The sequence below is a fragment of the Lissotriton vulgaris genome, chromosome 11 (assembly GCF_964263255.1).
Source record: "Lissotriton vulgaris chromosome 11, aLisVul1.2, whole genome shotgun sequence".
Taxonomy (NCBI): domain Eukaryota; kingdom Metazoa; phylum Chordata; class Amphibia; order Caudata; family Salamandridae; genus Lissotriton; species Lissotriton vulgaris.
The window spans coordinates 398240399-398255639 of record NC_141699.1 but is presented as its reverse complement, the minus strand read 5'-3'; the positions used below and the strand labels follow the sequence as shown (position 1 = coordinate 398255639).

At 45.3% G+C, this 15241-nt stretch overlaps 1 protein-coding gene across 1 annotated transcript in view; it reads right to left on the bottom strand.

Annotated features, from left to right (window-relative positions):
• Positions 1 to 15241, bottom strand: part of LOC147679864 (poly(ADP-ribose) glycohydrolase-like) — a 471979-nt gene that overhangs the window by 287474 nt on the left and 169264 nt on the right. Inside the window, exons 3-4 of the mRNA XM_086943423.1 lie at positions 13244 to 13363; positions 6129 to 6209 (exon numbers count right to left, since the gene is read on the bottom strand). Of these exons, the coding sequence (XP_086799549.1) occupies positions 6129 to 6209; positions 13244 to 13363 (201 nt within the window). The remainder of the gene's footprint in view (positions 1 to 6128; positions 6210 to 13243; positions 13364 to 15241) is intronic.

Below are 15241 nucleotides of genomic sequence, written 5' to 3'. Positions count from 1 at the left end.
CAGATAATCAAGTATGCCAAAGAGGTCTTGTTTAGCTCTGCGACTGTGGGTGAGTGTCTGAAAAGTTTCAGCGCTCCGTCCATCATCTCCTTGTGTTTGCTTTGTTCGCCCTAAGTTGGCAGGGTATGCCCGGACGTGGGTCCCTTGCGAACTATGCCACTGGATTCAAGCTAGCCTGGCTGATGAGGGGTGTTACTACCAAACCAGTCCCAGGATGTTTGTTTCCAATCCAGGGAAGGCCTAGCTTGGCAGTTCGGGCTGGACTGTTCCCATGAGGCAGGGGGGTCAAGAATGATTTACATATGGCATGACTGAACTGGGGTGGCGAGTGAGCTAAAGAACAACAATGGATTCAATCCAGATCTAATAGTGACTGGGGGTGAGTGTCTAAAAAGTTTCAGCGCTTGTGTTTGCCTTTTTCTACAGCGCCTTGACAAAGCGAAGAAGCAATGCAAAACAGGTGTTGGCTGTATTAGTATATTACTGCAACACAGCACGATGCATGGTTGTTAATACTTTTCTCTAAAATCTTACAAATTGGCTGTTTCAATACAATACTATACCTGCACATATTTTATGGCTTCTAATGGATTTATGAATTAAATCAGGCTATTAAATTGTAATGATTGTGTAATTAATTGCAGTTTTTATTATATTAAATGTCATATCTCAAAGAGAACTGCTAATCTTGTCTCAGAATTTAAACAGGGATGGTTGGTGCCTTAACAAATTAGTTTCACTTTTAAAAGAATACTTTGCAAGATATTTTATGTTCTTATTATCGGTCCCCTACACTAAAACTGAATGCTCAAATTAATCTCAGCCACTTGTAATTACATCGGGTCGCAACCCAATCCATCGGTATTTTGCACATCTTGCCACCTCAGTTTGGTCCCAGCCATATGTAAATCAGTCTTGACCCGGCTCCAATGGGATAAATCCAGCCTGAACTACCTGGCCATGTCCTCCCACAAAGACTAATTTGCATATGGCTGGGTCCAAACAGTTGTGGCTTGATGTGCAAAATGTCAGTGGACTGGGATGTGGACTTGAGTGATTACCAGCAGCTCGGATTAATGCAAGAATTTCATCAATCACTTTTTTGTATACTTTATTGTGCACCCATAAGTGGGACGGGTAGGCCCAGACATGGGTCCCCAGCACACGGTCACTGGAACCACGTTATACCAGGCTGATGAGCCATAATAACAGCAAAACCAGCCCTTAGTTGCTTACGTTCCAGTTCAGGGAGGACCTGGCCGGATAGACCAGGGTGGACTGTTCCTAGTGGAGCAGGGTCAAGACGGATTTACATATGGCTGGGTCCAAACCTAGTGGCATGGTGTGCAAACAATGCCTGGGATGCGGTCCATTGTGATTACCAGTGGCTGAGATTAATTCAAGCATTCTATCCATCATTTTGCCGTATATTTTAGTGTGTCCTCCTATGTGGGACGGCTATTCCAGAGGTAGGTCCATGCACACTCTGTAACTGGAACCAAGCTACACCAAGCTGATGAGCCTTAAAAAGTGCAAAACCGGTCCTGCGTTCATTGTGCTATGGTTTAGTGAGGGCCTGGCAGTTCAGGCTGGACTGTTCCAACTGGAGAAGGGTCAAGACTGGTTCACATATGCCTGTGTCCAAACTGAGATGGCATGGTGTGCAAAATAATGATGGACTGGGATGAAACCAGATTGATTTTACACGTGGCAGAGATTAATTCAAGCATTTCATCCATCACATTTTTGTATACTTTAGATTCCAAATGTGACACTGTGCAACATCTAATTTGTAAGCTTATTAGAACCATGAAAGTATACTTCACATAACTGGGAAAGAAACAAGTACAGTATTAGTCTAAGGGTAGATAGAGTATCCACCAAAATGAGCTTTACCAAATCTAAGTAACTTGTGCTTCTGATAGATGCTGCTAACCGGAGATTCCTCGCCCTCTGACTAGATACCAAAGCAATACCTCCCAAAAGCTGAAGGCTCTGCTGAGTAGATTACTACCAGAAATTACTGAAGGGCCAAGCGGGTGAAATGGTACTCTCTGCTTACTTTTTTGTTGAGTATGGTAAAGGTGTGTAATGCTGCCTATGTAGCAGCTTGGCAGATGTCCAACATCAGAGCACCTCTCGCCAATGTCATAGTAGCAGCCCTGACTCTGCACGAATGAACCAAAGGGCCATCAGGACACTCTTTTTTGGCTAGAACAATGCATGTTTTTATATACAAGGATGATCCACCTGGGTAAGATTTGCTTCTGAACAGCCTTTCACTTTTTACAGCAAGTAAAGCCAATAAAAAGCTGATCGTTCACACGGTGTTGGTCTGTGCCTTAATGTAAAAGTTAAGAGTCCTTTTTGGGCCCAACCAGTAAATCCTCTCTTTCTCCTTAGAGCACGCCTAAGTAATTACAATGAAGACACCAATCTATTGATCAGCAATTCAGACAGCAACTGTGCATAGGATTGAAGGGCGAGCACATCAAGATCATGAAGAGCAAATAAATATCCCACTGAGGCATGATACAGAGTGTAAGGAGAAACATACTAGAGTCTCGTTAAAAAATGCATCACAACTGGTGACCTGAAAAACAAGGGTTTGTCAAGAAAACGTAGAAACGCGAAAAAGACAGATAAACATTTTTGTTGTTGTTGCAGTGTTAGCATTTTTATATGGCACAAACTTGATCCGCTTTAGATAAGCACCAGTTTCAATACACAAGGACACATTAGTTTCTGTTTTGTAGGCACGGGGAGATTAAGTGATTTGCACAGAATTATATGACGCTGAGCTGACATAGAGACTCAAACCTGGTTTCCTTGACCCAAAGATGGCAGCTCCGGCTGTTACGCCACATTCTCTCCCCAATGCTGCTCACTGCAAGGCCCTCCTGGGCCAAAGGTAAAGCAAACATCAAAACAACAATCTGGCCTGAGGAAGGGCAACTTAATGGTCCAAAAACCATGTCACGAACTTTACCCAATGACCGGGATAAATATTTGGTAGATGAGAGTCCAGCTTCAAGAATAATGTGCATGACTTCTACAAGCAATTGATACTGCTCAGTCTCCACACATGGAACAGTAGGTTGTTGAGGTTTGGATGCAGGACTCTGCCCAGTAGCTGGTCGTTAGCGAAGTGGTTTACAGTGCAGAGTACAAACGCTCAGGCTCAGTAGATCGGAGTCCCACACTCTCCAGTCCTAAGCCAGGGCAATGAGGATAATTCCTGACCTCATTCAGAACCCAGGGCAGGAGTATCAGGGGTGGGAATGCTTACAGTAAACTGGAGTCCGACTGCAGGCAGAATGAGTCTTCCTGGGTGCCTCCTGATGAAAACTCCCTTGTGCGTTAATTATGACACTGCCTGTACTTGGTGTTAGTGAAAAGATTCAAGGAATGCCGTAGTGGGCAAAGACATCTTGAACTACCTTTTGATGAAGAGGTCATTCATTGTGAGATAGAGGATGTCTACAGAGCTCGTCCACCTGCAAGGCTGCCAAACGGTTGACCATCAGAATAATCTTGTGTAGGGCCAAGCACTTTCAGAGTCACAGTACCTTCTGGCATAGGTCACAACACCCCACTCTGGCCTATTGGTTGCAGGACCACATGGCAGTTGTGTTATCCATCAAGACAATACCCGCTTCAATTAGATGTATGGGAGGAAGGCCATTAGAGCCCAATGAATGTCATTAAGCTTCAAAAGGTTGATGTTTTGCCTCTGATCTGTCAGGGACCAAAGGTCCCTGATTTCTATCTCTCCCAGAAAACTGCAGCAGCCCAGAGATGATTTGTCCGCCCCTACTCGGAGCTCTGGGTCGGGTCTGCTGCAGGTCAGACTGGTGTCCGACAAAACCCACTTAAGGTCCTGGGCTCCCTCTTCCAATATACAGAGGTTATTCAAAAGGCAGCCTAGGACTGTGCCCACTACAGGCATAGGTTCCACTGCAGTGCCCTCATGTGCCAATAGACCTGGGCAACAGCAGGATGCTCAAGGCCAAGAAGCCTCAGAACCATCCGTGTCGGAACCCAGGAGTGATCATAAGTAGCTCAGTAGATAGCTGAAGAACCAACACTTAGACTGCTCTGACCTATACTGCTGCAAAAGAGGCACTCTCCTCAGAGGAGAGGGCCAGATTGGGGAGCCCAACTCAGTCTCAGTGGAAGTTTCGTGGCCACAAGCATTCTCTAGATCTAAATATAGGCTAGCATTAGTGTAATAAGGGGGGAGTAAATCATCCACTTCCTTGTTGTCGTCTTCGTCATGTGGAACATTTTGAAGTCCTTGAGCAGCGTCAGAATCGGATTCGAACAAGGCTTCAATCCCATGTTAGTACTGGTGTAAATGGAGATGTTGGAGTTCATCCAACGTGGGGGGCAGAGCCTCAGCAATCTTATAAGGAGACATGGGGCTGCCATGGGCTGTTGACGCCTACAGATCGTAAGAAGGCATCAGAGTCAGCTCCACAGTAGATGCCACTGGAGTGGAGGCTGGCACCGGAGCAGTTGTAACCGACAAGCAGGAGTGGAAGTGTGGGCCGATGTCTGTAGGAGCCTGAGCAGAGGTCCGACATGATCAAGAGGTGACAGGGCCCCTGCAGCTCCATGGGGCCTGAGGGTGTTCCAGAAAATGACAGCATCTCCTTGAAAGCTCCCTTAAGGCATCTATCTACTTCAGGGTCGTAAAAGCCTTGGTAACTCAGGTGTTCCAGGACCAGCCTCAGAATGGGCTCTGAGTTGCATGAAGGGAGTAAAGTCAGGTCCTTTGAGTGCCAACTGTACAATTCCTTCTAGGGTTAGGAGTCCTGAGACAAGGAGATGTACCACTTAGACGTCTTGTGCTTCTGACGAGTCTTGTCTCTCAACTTCATCTTTAACTTACGTGAGGATGGTGATCTGGAACAGGACCGGGACCTAGAGCATGAGTGGGCCTGCGACTTGGACCCAGTTTGTTGTGGACAGTCACATACAACCTCACCTCCTGCTGCCTAAAGTCCTTTGGTTGCATCAGGAAGCATTTGTTTCAGGACTTGGAATCATGCTTAGACCCTAGACACAATAGGCAGACATTGTGTGGCGCTGTGACCAGAACCTGTTTCCTACAGACCTGGCATGGTTTGAAGCCTATGGTCTCAAGGGGAGACAGTTTCTCTAGCACGCTGAAAGAAGATGATGTCAGTGTGCAGGGGTGCCGCCTTTATACTTCTTCATTCTTTCACTTATGGAGATGATGTGAAGTTGCCACCGAGCCCGATAGCACCATTTATCAATGCAAAGAGGCAACTGCACAATAAGTCCTGGATCCAGCCTGAATGAGTTCAAAGTTGAGGAATATGCGGTTAGAAGTATCTATGAGAAATACGAATAGTGATTAACAGTTAGGACAAATAAAAACAACTGTGCCCCTTTGCACTTTTACTAATAGGGAGATGGGCCAGTTCGGGGGTGATTCACAAAGGTATTCATGAATTGGACTCCATAAGGTATAGCCAGCAGTAGTACTTCCTCAGACACAGTTACAACATGTGCAGTGCATTCTTCTATCACACACAAAAGAGGAGCCAAACATGCACCAGATCTCACAGCTAGTCTCACAAAAGAACAGATACAGCACAGGCAGAAGCAGGTATGGCTTTCGCTACATTCCATATTGACTAAGTACAGCAATGGCTGCAGCACAAGTGCCACTCGCATGCCAAACAGATGCAGAACGGGTTCCATCAGTGCAAGCTTCAATCACACAAAGAGCAAGTGCTGGATATGAATGGCATTGCAACATTCACCTCGCAAACAGAACAGGCAAAGCACAGACAATAATAGTGCAAGCGTCTCACAAAGTCACCAGACGGAAAGCACATGTAGCAGCAGTGGAAGCTTCGCTAACGCACAAACCAGCTATAGCTCATGCAAGAGCAGTGCAAACCTCTATCACACAAAGAACACTGCAGGGTCTCTTCATACATAGAACAAGAACAGCACTTCAAGCAGCACTTCAACTTTCAGTGAATTTGTGACAGAGATAGTCATGGATTCAGCAGGCACAGGTGCACGAATGACCGTCGATTCACAGAGACGTGAGACTTACTCTTGTGCCAAAACCTTTTAATTGAACTTACCTCAATGTCGTGCACAGAAGACATTTTCTTTCCAAGGGCTTTAGTAATTACGTTCCAGCGAAATTTCGTGCCTGAAAATGACTGAAAAAAATTAATATAAATGTCAATTTTTTTAAATCAATGCTAGCTTTCATGACAGTCTACAAATGCACGTAATATGCATTTAACCATACACATCTGATCCCCACCTGACATCCAGTATGAGCATCGTCCTTTCAACCCCACACTAGGCACATTTCTATAAATCTTTCAACCCACCCATCCAGCTGTAACCCACCACACTTTGCAAAACCACATATGGCTGATACCGGTCTGCAAGAATTGCAGCAGTTCATATTTGCACTTTCCCCGTCACACAATTTTCTTTGCCGTGCTTGTTCACCAATAACTGTCTACAGTGGAAGAAAGAATGAATGATATAAATCTGTAAAGCGCAACAATACTCAAAGTCGTCAAGGCACTGGAAACCAATCCCGATAGTACCCCTACCCATTGCCCTGGCCAGGTTACAAAGAGAAAAGCCAGGTTTTTAAGGCCTTCCTAAATGGAGCATGCAGTGTCATACCAGTTAAATGAAGGGGGAGGGAATTCCAGATTTTGGAAGCTGCAACCGAGAAGGCTCCACTTTCCCATCTTTTCCTCTGAACTTTAGGATTGACAACTAGATTGTGAGCTGCCAATTGGAGAAGTCTGCAAGGGGAGTAACATTGGAACATAGTTTTAATTTCCCCTTGACTGGCACTATACAGTGCTGTATGAATAATGCGCATGGCTTTAAAGGTGACGCGCTTCTATATAGGAGGCCAGTGACGTTCATGCAATCCTTTTGAGACTGACATATTTTGGAATATCTAATGTCAGGGGACACGATGGTCTGTGTGTCATCGGCATACAACACAGCCAGCAGCCCATAGAATCGGATAAGTCTGGCGAAAAGAGAGATGTATAAGTTGAACAGCGTAGGGCTCAGGGAGGATCTCTGAGGGACCCCACAGGGCACGGAGAAGAGGTGAGATTTGAATTAGTTTATGATCACCATCTGGGATCTACCAGTATGAAATGAAGTGAGCAAGTTCATGGCCATATCCCCTATACCTAAGGTCTTCAAACGTTTAATAAGTAAGGTAGGGGAGATGGTAGCAAAGGCTGCAGGCAGATCCAAAAGGATCAAAGCCACGGCCTGCCCTGCATCAACAAGACATCTGTTGCTGTCTGTTGCGGATGTAAGGGCAGTTTCCGTACTGAGATGGCATCTAAAACCGAACTGTGAGATGACAAGCAGACTCTGTTCGCCAAATGTGCCATCAAATGATGGTTAAGATGCTTCTCCAAGATCTTAGCCGGGATGGGTAGCAGGGATCAAGACTGGATTATCTGAGAAGAGGCCTGCTCGCTGCCTCTTTCTACATCCGGGAATAGCACCCAGAATGAATTGCTCTATTCATAATAGCATTTAAAGGCGGAACTATTGTGCTCACTGCTAGTTGGAGAATCTTAGAGGGACACAGTTCTAACAGAGATCACGATTTCTGTTTGATCTGTAGTCAGAGGGGAGAACCAGGACAGAGAATACTGGGTGAAACTCCTCCGCCTCAAATGTGACAAAGTAGCTCTGCTGCCGAGAGGCAGCAAGGCAAGAGTTTGAAAGTTCCTCTTGATCAGCCGGTTCAAATTCTTTGTAAATACTAGTAACCTTAAAATGGAAGAATCCTGCTAACTTTTTACAGTGCTCAGTTGAGCCCTCAATTTCTGAGGAAACTGGAGGAGACTCAAGATGGTGGATAACTTTAAAAAGCTCCTTAGAGGAGCTTGCGGATTCAATTTTCTTCATACATAAGAGAGATTTTTCTTCTCCAATGGCCTTTTAATACTCTCTAATGGCGTTATTATATAAAAATGTTGCCTTGGATCTCATACGGTTTCCTCCATCCGTGTTCCTGCCTATGGCAGGCCTGCCTATGGCAGGCCTGCCTCAGTAGTCTTAACTTTTCGATGAACCATGGTGCTGTGGGTCCCTTCCTGCAAGTGTTGACTCTCTCATGTGGCACGGCCACCTCTGATACAGAGCTACCTCGGATACAGAGCTCAACCAGGCTTCTAATTTGGCGGCTCCCAAATCCGCAACTTCAGCCTCAAAACAAGAGTTGCTTCTGAGGGCACTTGGAAATGGTTCTGCCGAAACCCCCTTCTAGTTTCTTTTCCGAGTCATAGTGGTGTGTGAGGTGTCTTTAATCTGGGGTGGAAGACAACTCAAAAGTGATAGCTACTGCCTGATTGTATGACCAAGATAGAGGTAATACCTCTTGCACAGACAGCCTGGCATAATTAGAAAACCCCCCATCTAGGGTCTATACCACTATATGTGTGGGGGCTCTAACCAATTGTAAGAGTCTAAGGGAGCCCATGATGTCAATCAGTGCTCTGGAGTCCATGCTCCTGGTCTCCTCTAGGTGAAAGTTAAAGTCGCCGATAAGAGTGACCTTATTTTTGGGTATATATGGTTCAATCAGGTTTACAAATTCGGTCAGGAACAAAGACCTATGACCCAGAGGTCTGTATACTAAGAGGCTAGAAAATGACTCAGTGGCAGAAATTTTGATGGAGAAATTGAAAGCCTCACACAGGCTAGTACATTTGAGCAATTCCATATGACACTGGTATTTCAGTTTGTGTACAATGGCTAGAACACCTCCAGGTCCGTCCACCCTATGGAGTCTGAGGATAGCATAACTTGAGGAATTGCACCAGTCAAGCTGGGCCTGACAAGGCATGCGCCCATTTCTCTGTGATGAAAACCAAGTCCGGGTCATGTGTTAACACAAATTCCGCAAACTCCCTGTTGTGGTTACTTAAGGACCTAGCATTGATTAGGAAGCCTTTAAGGTTGTCCGTACGCGTATTACTCCCCTTACTGACTGCTCTTTCAACTAAGGAATTGTCATAATTAGTTAATGTCCCCACCCAACAAAAAGGGTAAGGGACCCTACTGCCACAAGCAGGACAAGTACAATTTATATTGTGATAGAGGTAATTAAAATCCAATGTGCGCATGGAGGTAGCTTGCCCTTATGGTTCTGACTCAACAGAAAGTCTTCAGAGTAAACCAAGGGGGAAGGTATTTCTGATTAAAAAAACATCCAGGGTTTTGCGCGGGTGCAGTACAGACGTGGAGGGGTGCAGACGGGCTTGTCTTAGGTGTGACAGGTCCATGCACAAGTGCAAAATATATAGTTTTCTCAATTTTGAGAGAACGACTGGCCCACTAACCTCGCTGCCAAACAACCAAGAAGTGGGCAGCCCATGGGACACACTCTTCCTCAGCAACAAGTGACTGCTGATTAGTCACGGAGGACGGAGGAGGCAGAGGGCATTCCGTGCAATATTAAGTGAGGGGCAATTAAATTAAAATTAGCAGTTTAAAATTACACAATAACTGAGATCAAAATGATTTAAAAAATAGGGAGGTTAGACAAAGATACCTCAAGAGTCAGCATCAAGTACATGCATACATGCGCAGTATAAAGTTGTCTCAAAAATAAGAGAACGACTAGCCCGCTAACCTCACTGGCGAACAACCAGAAAGTAGGCAACCCACGTGACACGTTTTCCCTCCACAACAAGTTACTGTTAATCAGTCGTGGTGGACCGAGGAGGCAGAGGGCATTCAGTGGAATAGTAAGTTCGGCACCAATCAATTAAAATGAGCAGTTTAAAATTACACAATGAAAAATATAAAAATGGTTTTTAAAATGGGAAGGCTGAACAGCAATACCTCATGAGTCAGCCTCTAAGAGTATCATGGAGCTTGTAATGGGTCTGTGAGGGATTACTGCACTTCTCTTAAAACCTCATGCCCACGTTCTACTCATACCCTTCCTGACAACATTTACTGGTATCGGTTTCTGTCACCTGGTACCCCTCACGTTCCAATGCAACACCTCTGCTATCCCAAACAAGTACCTTGGGCTACATAATGTGGCTAGTGTTACTATTACTAGATTCTCTGCATCCCAGGGCGGCCATCGTACTCCCATGACCTGCCCCTAATGATCCTCAACACATTGCCTCTACATGGAAAGTGGAGAGGGCTGACAGAGTGGGCAACAGCGTGGGCAAAAAAGGTAGGAGATCTGTACCGTGACGAGGAGCTTCTTCCCTTCGAAGAATTTAGGACAGATTTCACTCTACTGCAAGGCCAGTTCCTGCTTCATTGAGTGGTGGCAACGGCACTCAGTTAACATTGGAACACGGGGCTCACAGAACCACAACTCCATAGGCCCTGTCAGTACATTGTGATATCCACAGGCTCTTACAGAGCAATGCTGGTCCTTTATAGGGCAATACAGGAAGGCTTACTTTTACCATTAGAGGTGCTGTGCAACAAATGGGATGGTGACCTTGGAATCCCCATGCCAGAGGAAGGCTGGACTAAAATACTAGATAGAGTACCGAAAATCACACAAAACGCTAGATTTAAATTGATTAACTTCTATGTCCTAAATGGGGCCTATCTCACCCGGGACCGCATTAATAGATATGGCGCGGGGTGCACCAAGATGTGGAGAGATAGTAGCAGATCACTTACACATGCTGTGGCAATGCCTGATCCTGCAGTAGTGCTGGGAGGCCATGACTGCCATGGCGGAAGTGGTGGGGACGGAGGTGCCTTGCTCCCTGGGTCACTGTCTCTTGGGGTGGTTCCCCCATACATCCAAAACTAAGATCACAAGTAGATTTAAAGACCATGGTGTTGTCCTAGCAAAAAGGGAGATTACCAGGAACTGGAAGTCCCTGGTGGACCATCGGACGGCAGTGTGGAGGAGGGAGCTGGAGAGGTGGATTAGCTATGAAGGGGGGTTCTTCTGAGAGATGCTAGAAGGGGCATAGGCACACTGGATACAGCCTGCGCCTGGGTGACGTTGGTGTACTGTTTGAAGAATCTGGAGTCCCAATCACAGGAGCCACCCGCTGCACCGGAAGGGTCCCAGGCCCCACCATCCCACAGGCTGGAATGGTGAAGTAATGAATACCTGTATGAAACAGCACACACCCCTGTCCACACTCATGTAAACAAAACAAAGAAAAGGACAGATGCCTATATACTTTTTATGTTACAAAATTGGCTCTCTAGGGGTGACCCTCCCCCACCTGATTTAGAGCAAATTACAAACCAGGGTGCAACTCAACAGAGGGAGCTGATGGGACAGTTCGGTTCTTCTTGGGGGGATATCGCTACATGCATGAATATATTATGAGACGTTATCGACTATTAATGAGTGTAAATGTTTAACCGCTGGGCTTGATTAAACCGCAATAAAATGGGTTTAAAAAATAAATCATTGGGGCCCCATGTTTCCAATTCTGGGAAAACCTTTTGCAAACCACTGCAGTCTGGTACTTAATTGGATTCATTCATCACTCAAAGGGATCAAGACTAGGCCACCCAACATGTTTTTTAATGTTAAAAGAAAGCTCATATCCTGAAATGTGTAGTCTTCTGGTAACCACGGGTTTTCACAGCATGACACCTGCAAGTGAGACTTTGCTGTGACTTATACCAACCTCGTAACAGTGACTTGGCACCTGTTTTGTCTCAGACTTCTTCCGTTGGATCCCCACCGAAACAAGAAAGACGGTCACCCACGCACTGGTCACCAGCCGACTAGATTACGGAAACACCCTTTACGCCGGAACCACAGCCAAACTACAGAAAAAACTCCCAACGCATCCAAAACGCCTCAGCCAGACTTATATTGGGCATCCCTCGGCAAGCTCACATTTCCGTCCACCTGAAAGACCTCCATTGGCTCCCCGTCAACAAGAGAATAACGTTCCGTCTCCTCACCCACGCACACAAAGCCCTCTACGACCTAGGACCCGAATGCCTCAACACGCGACTGTCCTTCTACACCCCCTCCCGCCAACTACGATCGTCCAATCAAGCCCTCGCCGCAATTCCGCGCATCCATACATCCACCATGGGAGGTAGATCCTTCTCCTACTTAGCGGCCAAGACCTGGAATTCTCTCCCCACCCACCTCCGCCTTACACAGTACCACCTCTCCTTCAGAAAGCAACTAAAAACGTGGTTATTCGATAAGTAAAGCACACCCCCCCCCCCTCCCTCAAGCGCCTTGAGACCATCTGGGTGAATAGTGCGCTATACAAATTTCTGAACTTGAACTTGAACTTCCCAGTTATAAATGCTCATGCATTAGCCAGTGCAAATGTTATGAAACAAAGAGACCTCTGAATAAAATTAGGAGATCAGATCTGCATTTGGAGTTATTGATGTTACTAAAGCCGCTGGCCAATGTATTCCCCAAGTAAATTTACAACTTACACAGGATCCAAAATATTTTACTGAATCAATAAAAGCACAATATTTTGATAAAGAATAACTTTGCAACTCCCCTCTCCGTTCTCCTAAAGTGCAACAGCAAATAAAATACCAGAATGTTGCAATGCACAAGGCAGAGAACCAGGGGGCAGATGAATGTACAAACTGGTCACAAATAGTGGTCACAAATTGTGCACCAACTTTTTGCACCCAGTATTTTACTTTGCCAACAGACCTATGTAGTATTAGGCAAGCTCAATTTGCATCCTTCTGCCTTGCCTACAATGACACGAGGGGACTGCCAACTACCACCCCTATGACTTCATTCCAAAATGGAAAGAACGTTCTTCTTTAAAGCAGCCCCAGGTCCTTAAATGAACTGGGGCTGCTGTAAAAATAAATGTGTTGAGGAAAACTTGACATGACAGCAAGTAGGGCTCCCTGAACCACTTTATACTCCGCCTTAAGCTGCCACCCCACTGGGAATCAGTACCAACCCCATCCAGGGTTTCAGCAACAGATTAAATGGTCTGCGACCAGGATTATGGTCACAAATCGTTCATACACACCATGCCTTCCGATTTGCAATTTGGAGGGATCGTATTTTATGAATCAGAAAAGGTTTTCCAGATCACAAAATATTTTTGGATAAGTGATTTACTGGTCCAACGACTGTACTTAACTGAATAGAGTGGTTCATGATTAATAAATGACCTACTAAATCTGGTCACACATCTGGATCTGTCTGGCAAAGCACAAATAAACATTGACTTACTAAGTTACTTTCGTACAGGTTGTGCTGTGAATGAGGCATCTTGACAAAGTCCTGGTTCCAGGGGTCGGCCGGTCTCCCTTTGTAAGGTTTGGGCATAGACCTTGCTCTAACAGTGCTGACCTGCGGAGACAGAAATGGTCATTAGAGAGCGGGGCAGTCCTCATTGCACCAAACTAATATCAAGCTTTAATTTTAAGATATAGGTCCTTCATTTTCCCATGTTGATCTGGATTGAGAAAATAAAGAGACCATCAAAATCTACAACTCCTATATGTGTACACGCATGCAGCATGAAAGACAGAGTAGGGAGTTAAGCAAGAGATCAGTGACAATATCAAACTTGTACAGTATTTGTTTGATCAGGAATAAATGATTACTTTTTTCCAGCAAAAGAAACTCAAATCAATGCAAAAAGTACTGCAAAAGCTTTTGGCGACACAGCAAAATCTTTTTTTTGGTCAGTTGAAGAGCAGACATTTGATCCTGGGGAGATCTTTTCATGTGTAAATTCACTGCTAAATTGTGTCCCATCATATCCCTCTTTTCCTTTCGTCCTCACTGGTTTGCATTATTGTGCCTCTCTTCTCAGGGCTTGCTGTTTGAGCGAGCATACGTTTGGTTGCCCTTCTCTGGACGGGCATCCAGGATCATTTATACTGATGGAGATGTACCTTACCCAGATGGACAAAGTATTCTAGCTGTGTCAGCCAGAGGTACAAACAATGCTCCAGATGTAGCCTCTAGAAGAAAAGACGGTCCTCCAGATGATACCTCATGAGCTGGATACAATACTCCAAATGCGAACTGCAGAACATGGCTCCACCATATTGCAGATGAAATCAGCTAAACTGGATGCAAAACCTCAATAGTAGCCAAGCCTAACTGACCTGTCTTTTTATTGAGAAATTTAATTAACAGAGAACAAGAAACAACACTCTTTATTAAGAAGTGCTGGCAACAAAACTAAGCAAAACTGGAGCTAAACAACTAATTCAATTTATTAATAAAAAGGCCTGTGACTATGCTAGAAAATGAAAAGCAAGATTGACCCAGATAGAATGTGTGGGTCTAGAATGGCATAATAAGGACATCCCATGAAAAGGCCATCTTGCATCGTCCTGGCCTGTTTTATTGTATGTGCATTACATTTGAGGAGTCTATGACTAATGTCAGGTCACGCAAATCACATGTAGCTGAAGATTTACGCATGCCCTGCCGTACTCACAGCCACATGTAGTTGGGCACCTTAGCCCTCACTGGACAGAGGCGGACTGGTGGGAAAAGGCTGGGTTGATGCTTCTTGATTCTCTGCAGGGGTCAATGGAATTAGGAATGGAGGAACAGGTCTCACATATTTAGTTTACGTAATATATTGTTTCCACTTAAAAGCATAAAATACAGTAATAATAAAATAATGGCCTGTGGCACACTACAAACATAAGGAGGCCTTTGTTGGGTTAAACGTTCTTTGTAAGGCATTGCACTGTGCTGCCCTATCTGTTTTCTCAGGCTGGCACTGTGTTTTTACCAAACCCAACAGAGGTGCCTAGTCTTTACTTTTCTGTTTCACATCAGAGCTGGACGCTGGTGAGTGGGGGACAACCAGAGTGGGCTTCCTTGGAGTGCGGGGGCCTACTGTCCCTCAACCTAGGCTATGCAATAAAAGGTAGGTGGTCGTGGATAGTCGAGGGGGCACAGGCCTTTTTACCAGCACACTTGTGGTGAGTGTCACGCCTGACCTATGTCGCGGAGATCAGCTGTACTTGTATGTGCAACTGTCTGGGAGTTCTCTTCCGAAGGTGCTTTCCTCCATGTACTCTGTACACGCCAACTTTAAATACTTGTACGTGAAATTCATAATTCACTTACAGGTTCATGAATAGGTGCTTGTCGATGGCTGTTAGCAGACAGTTTTCCCATAAATGTTTTTGCCTCCAATGTCTTGTGGGGCTGCCCTCTTTTCTTGACCGGGTGATCATTTTGGCCAATTACACACTC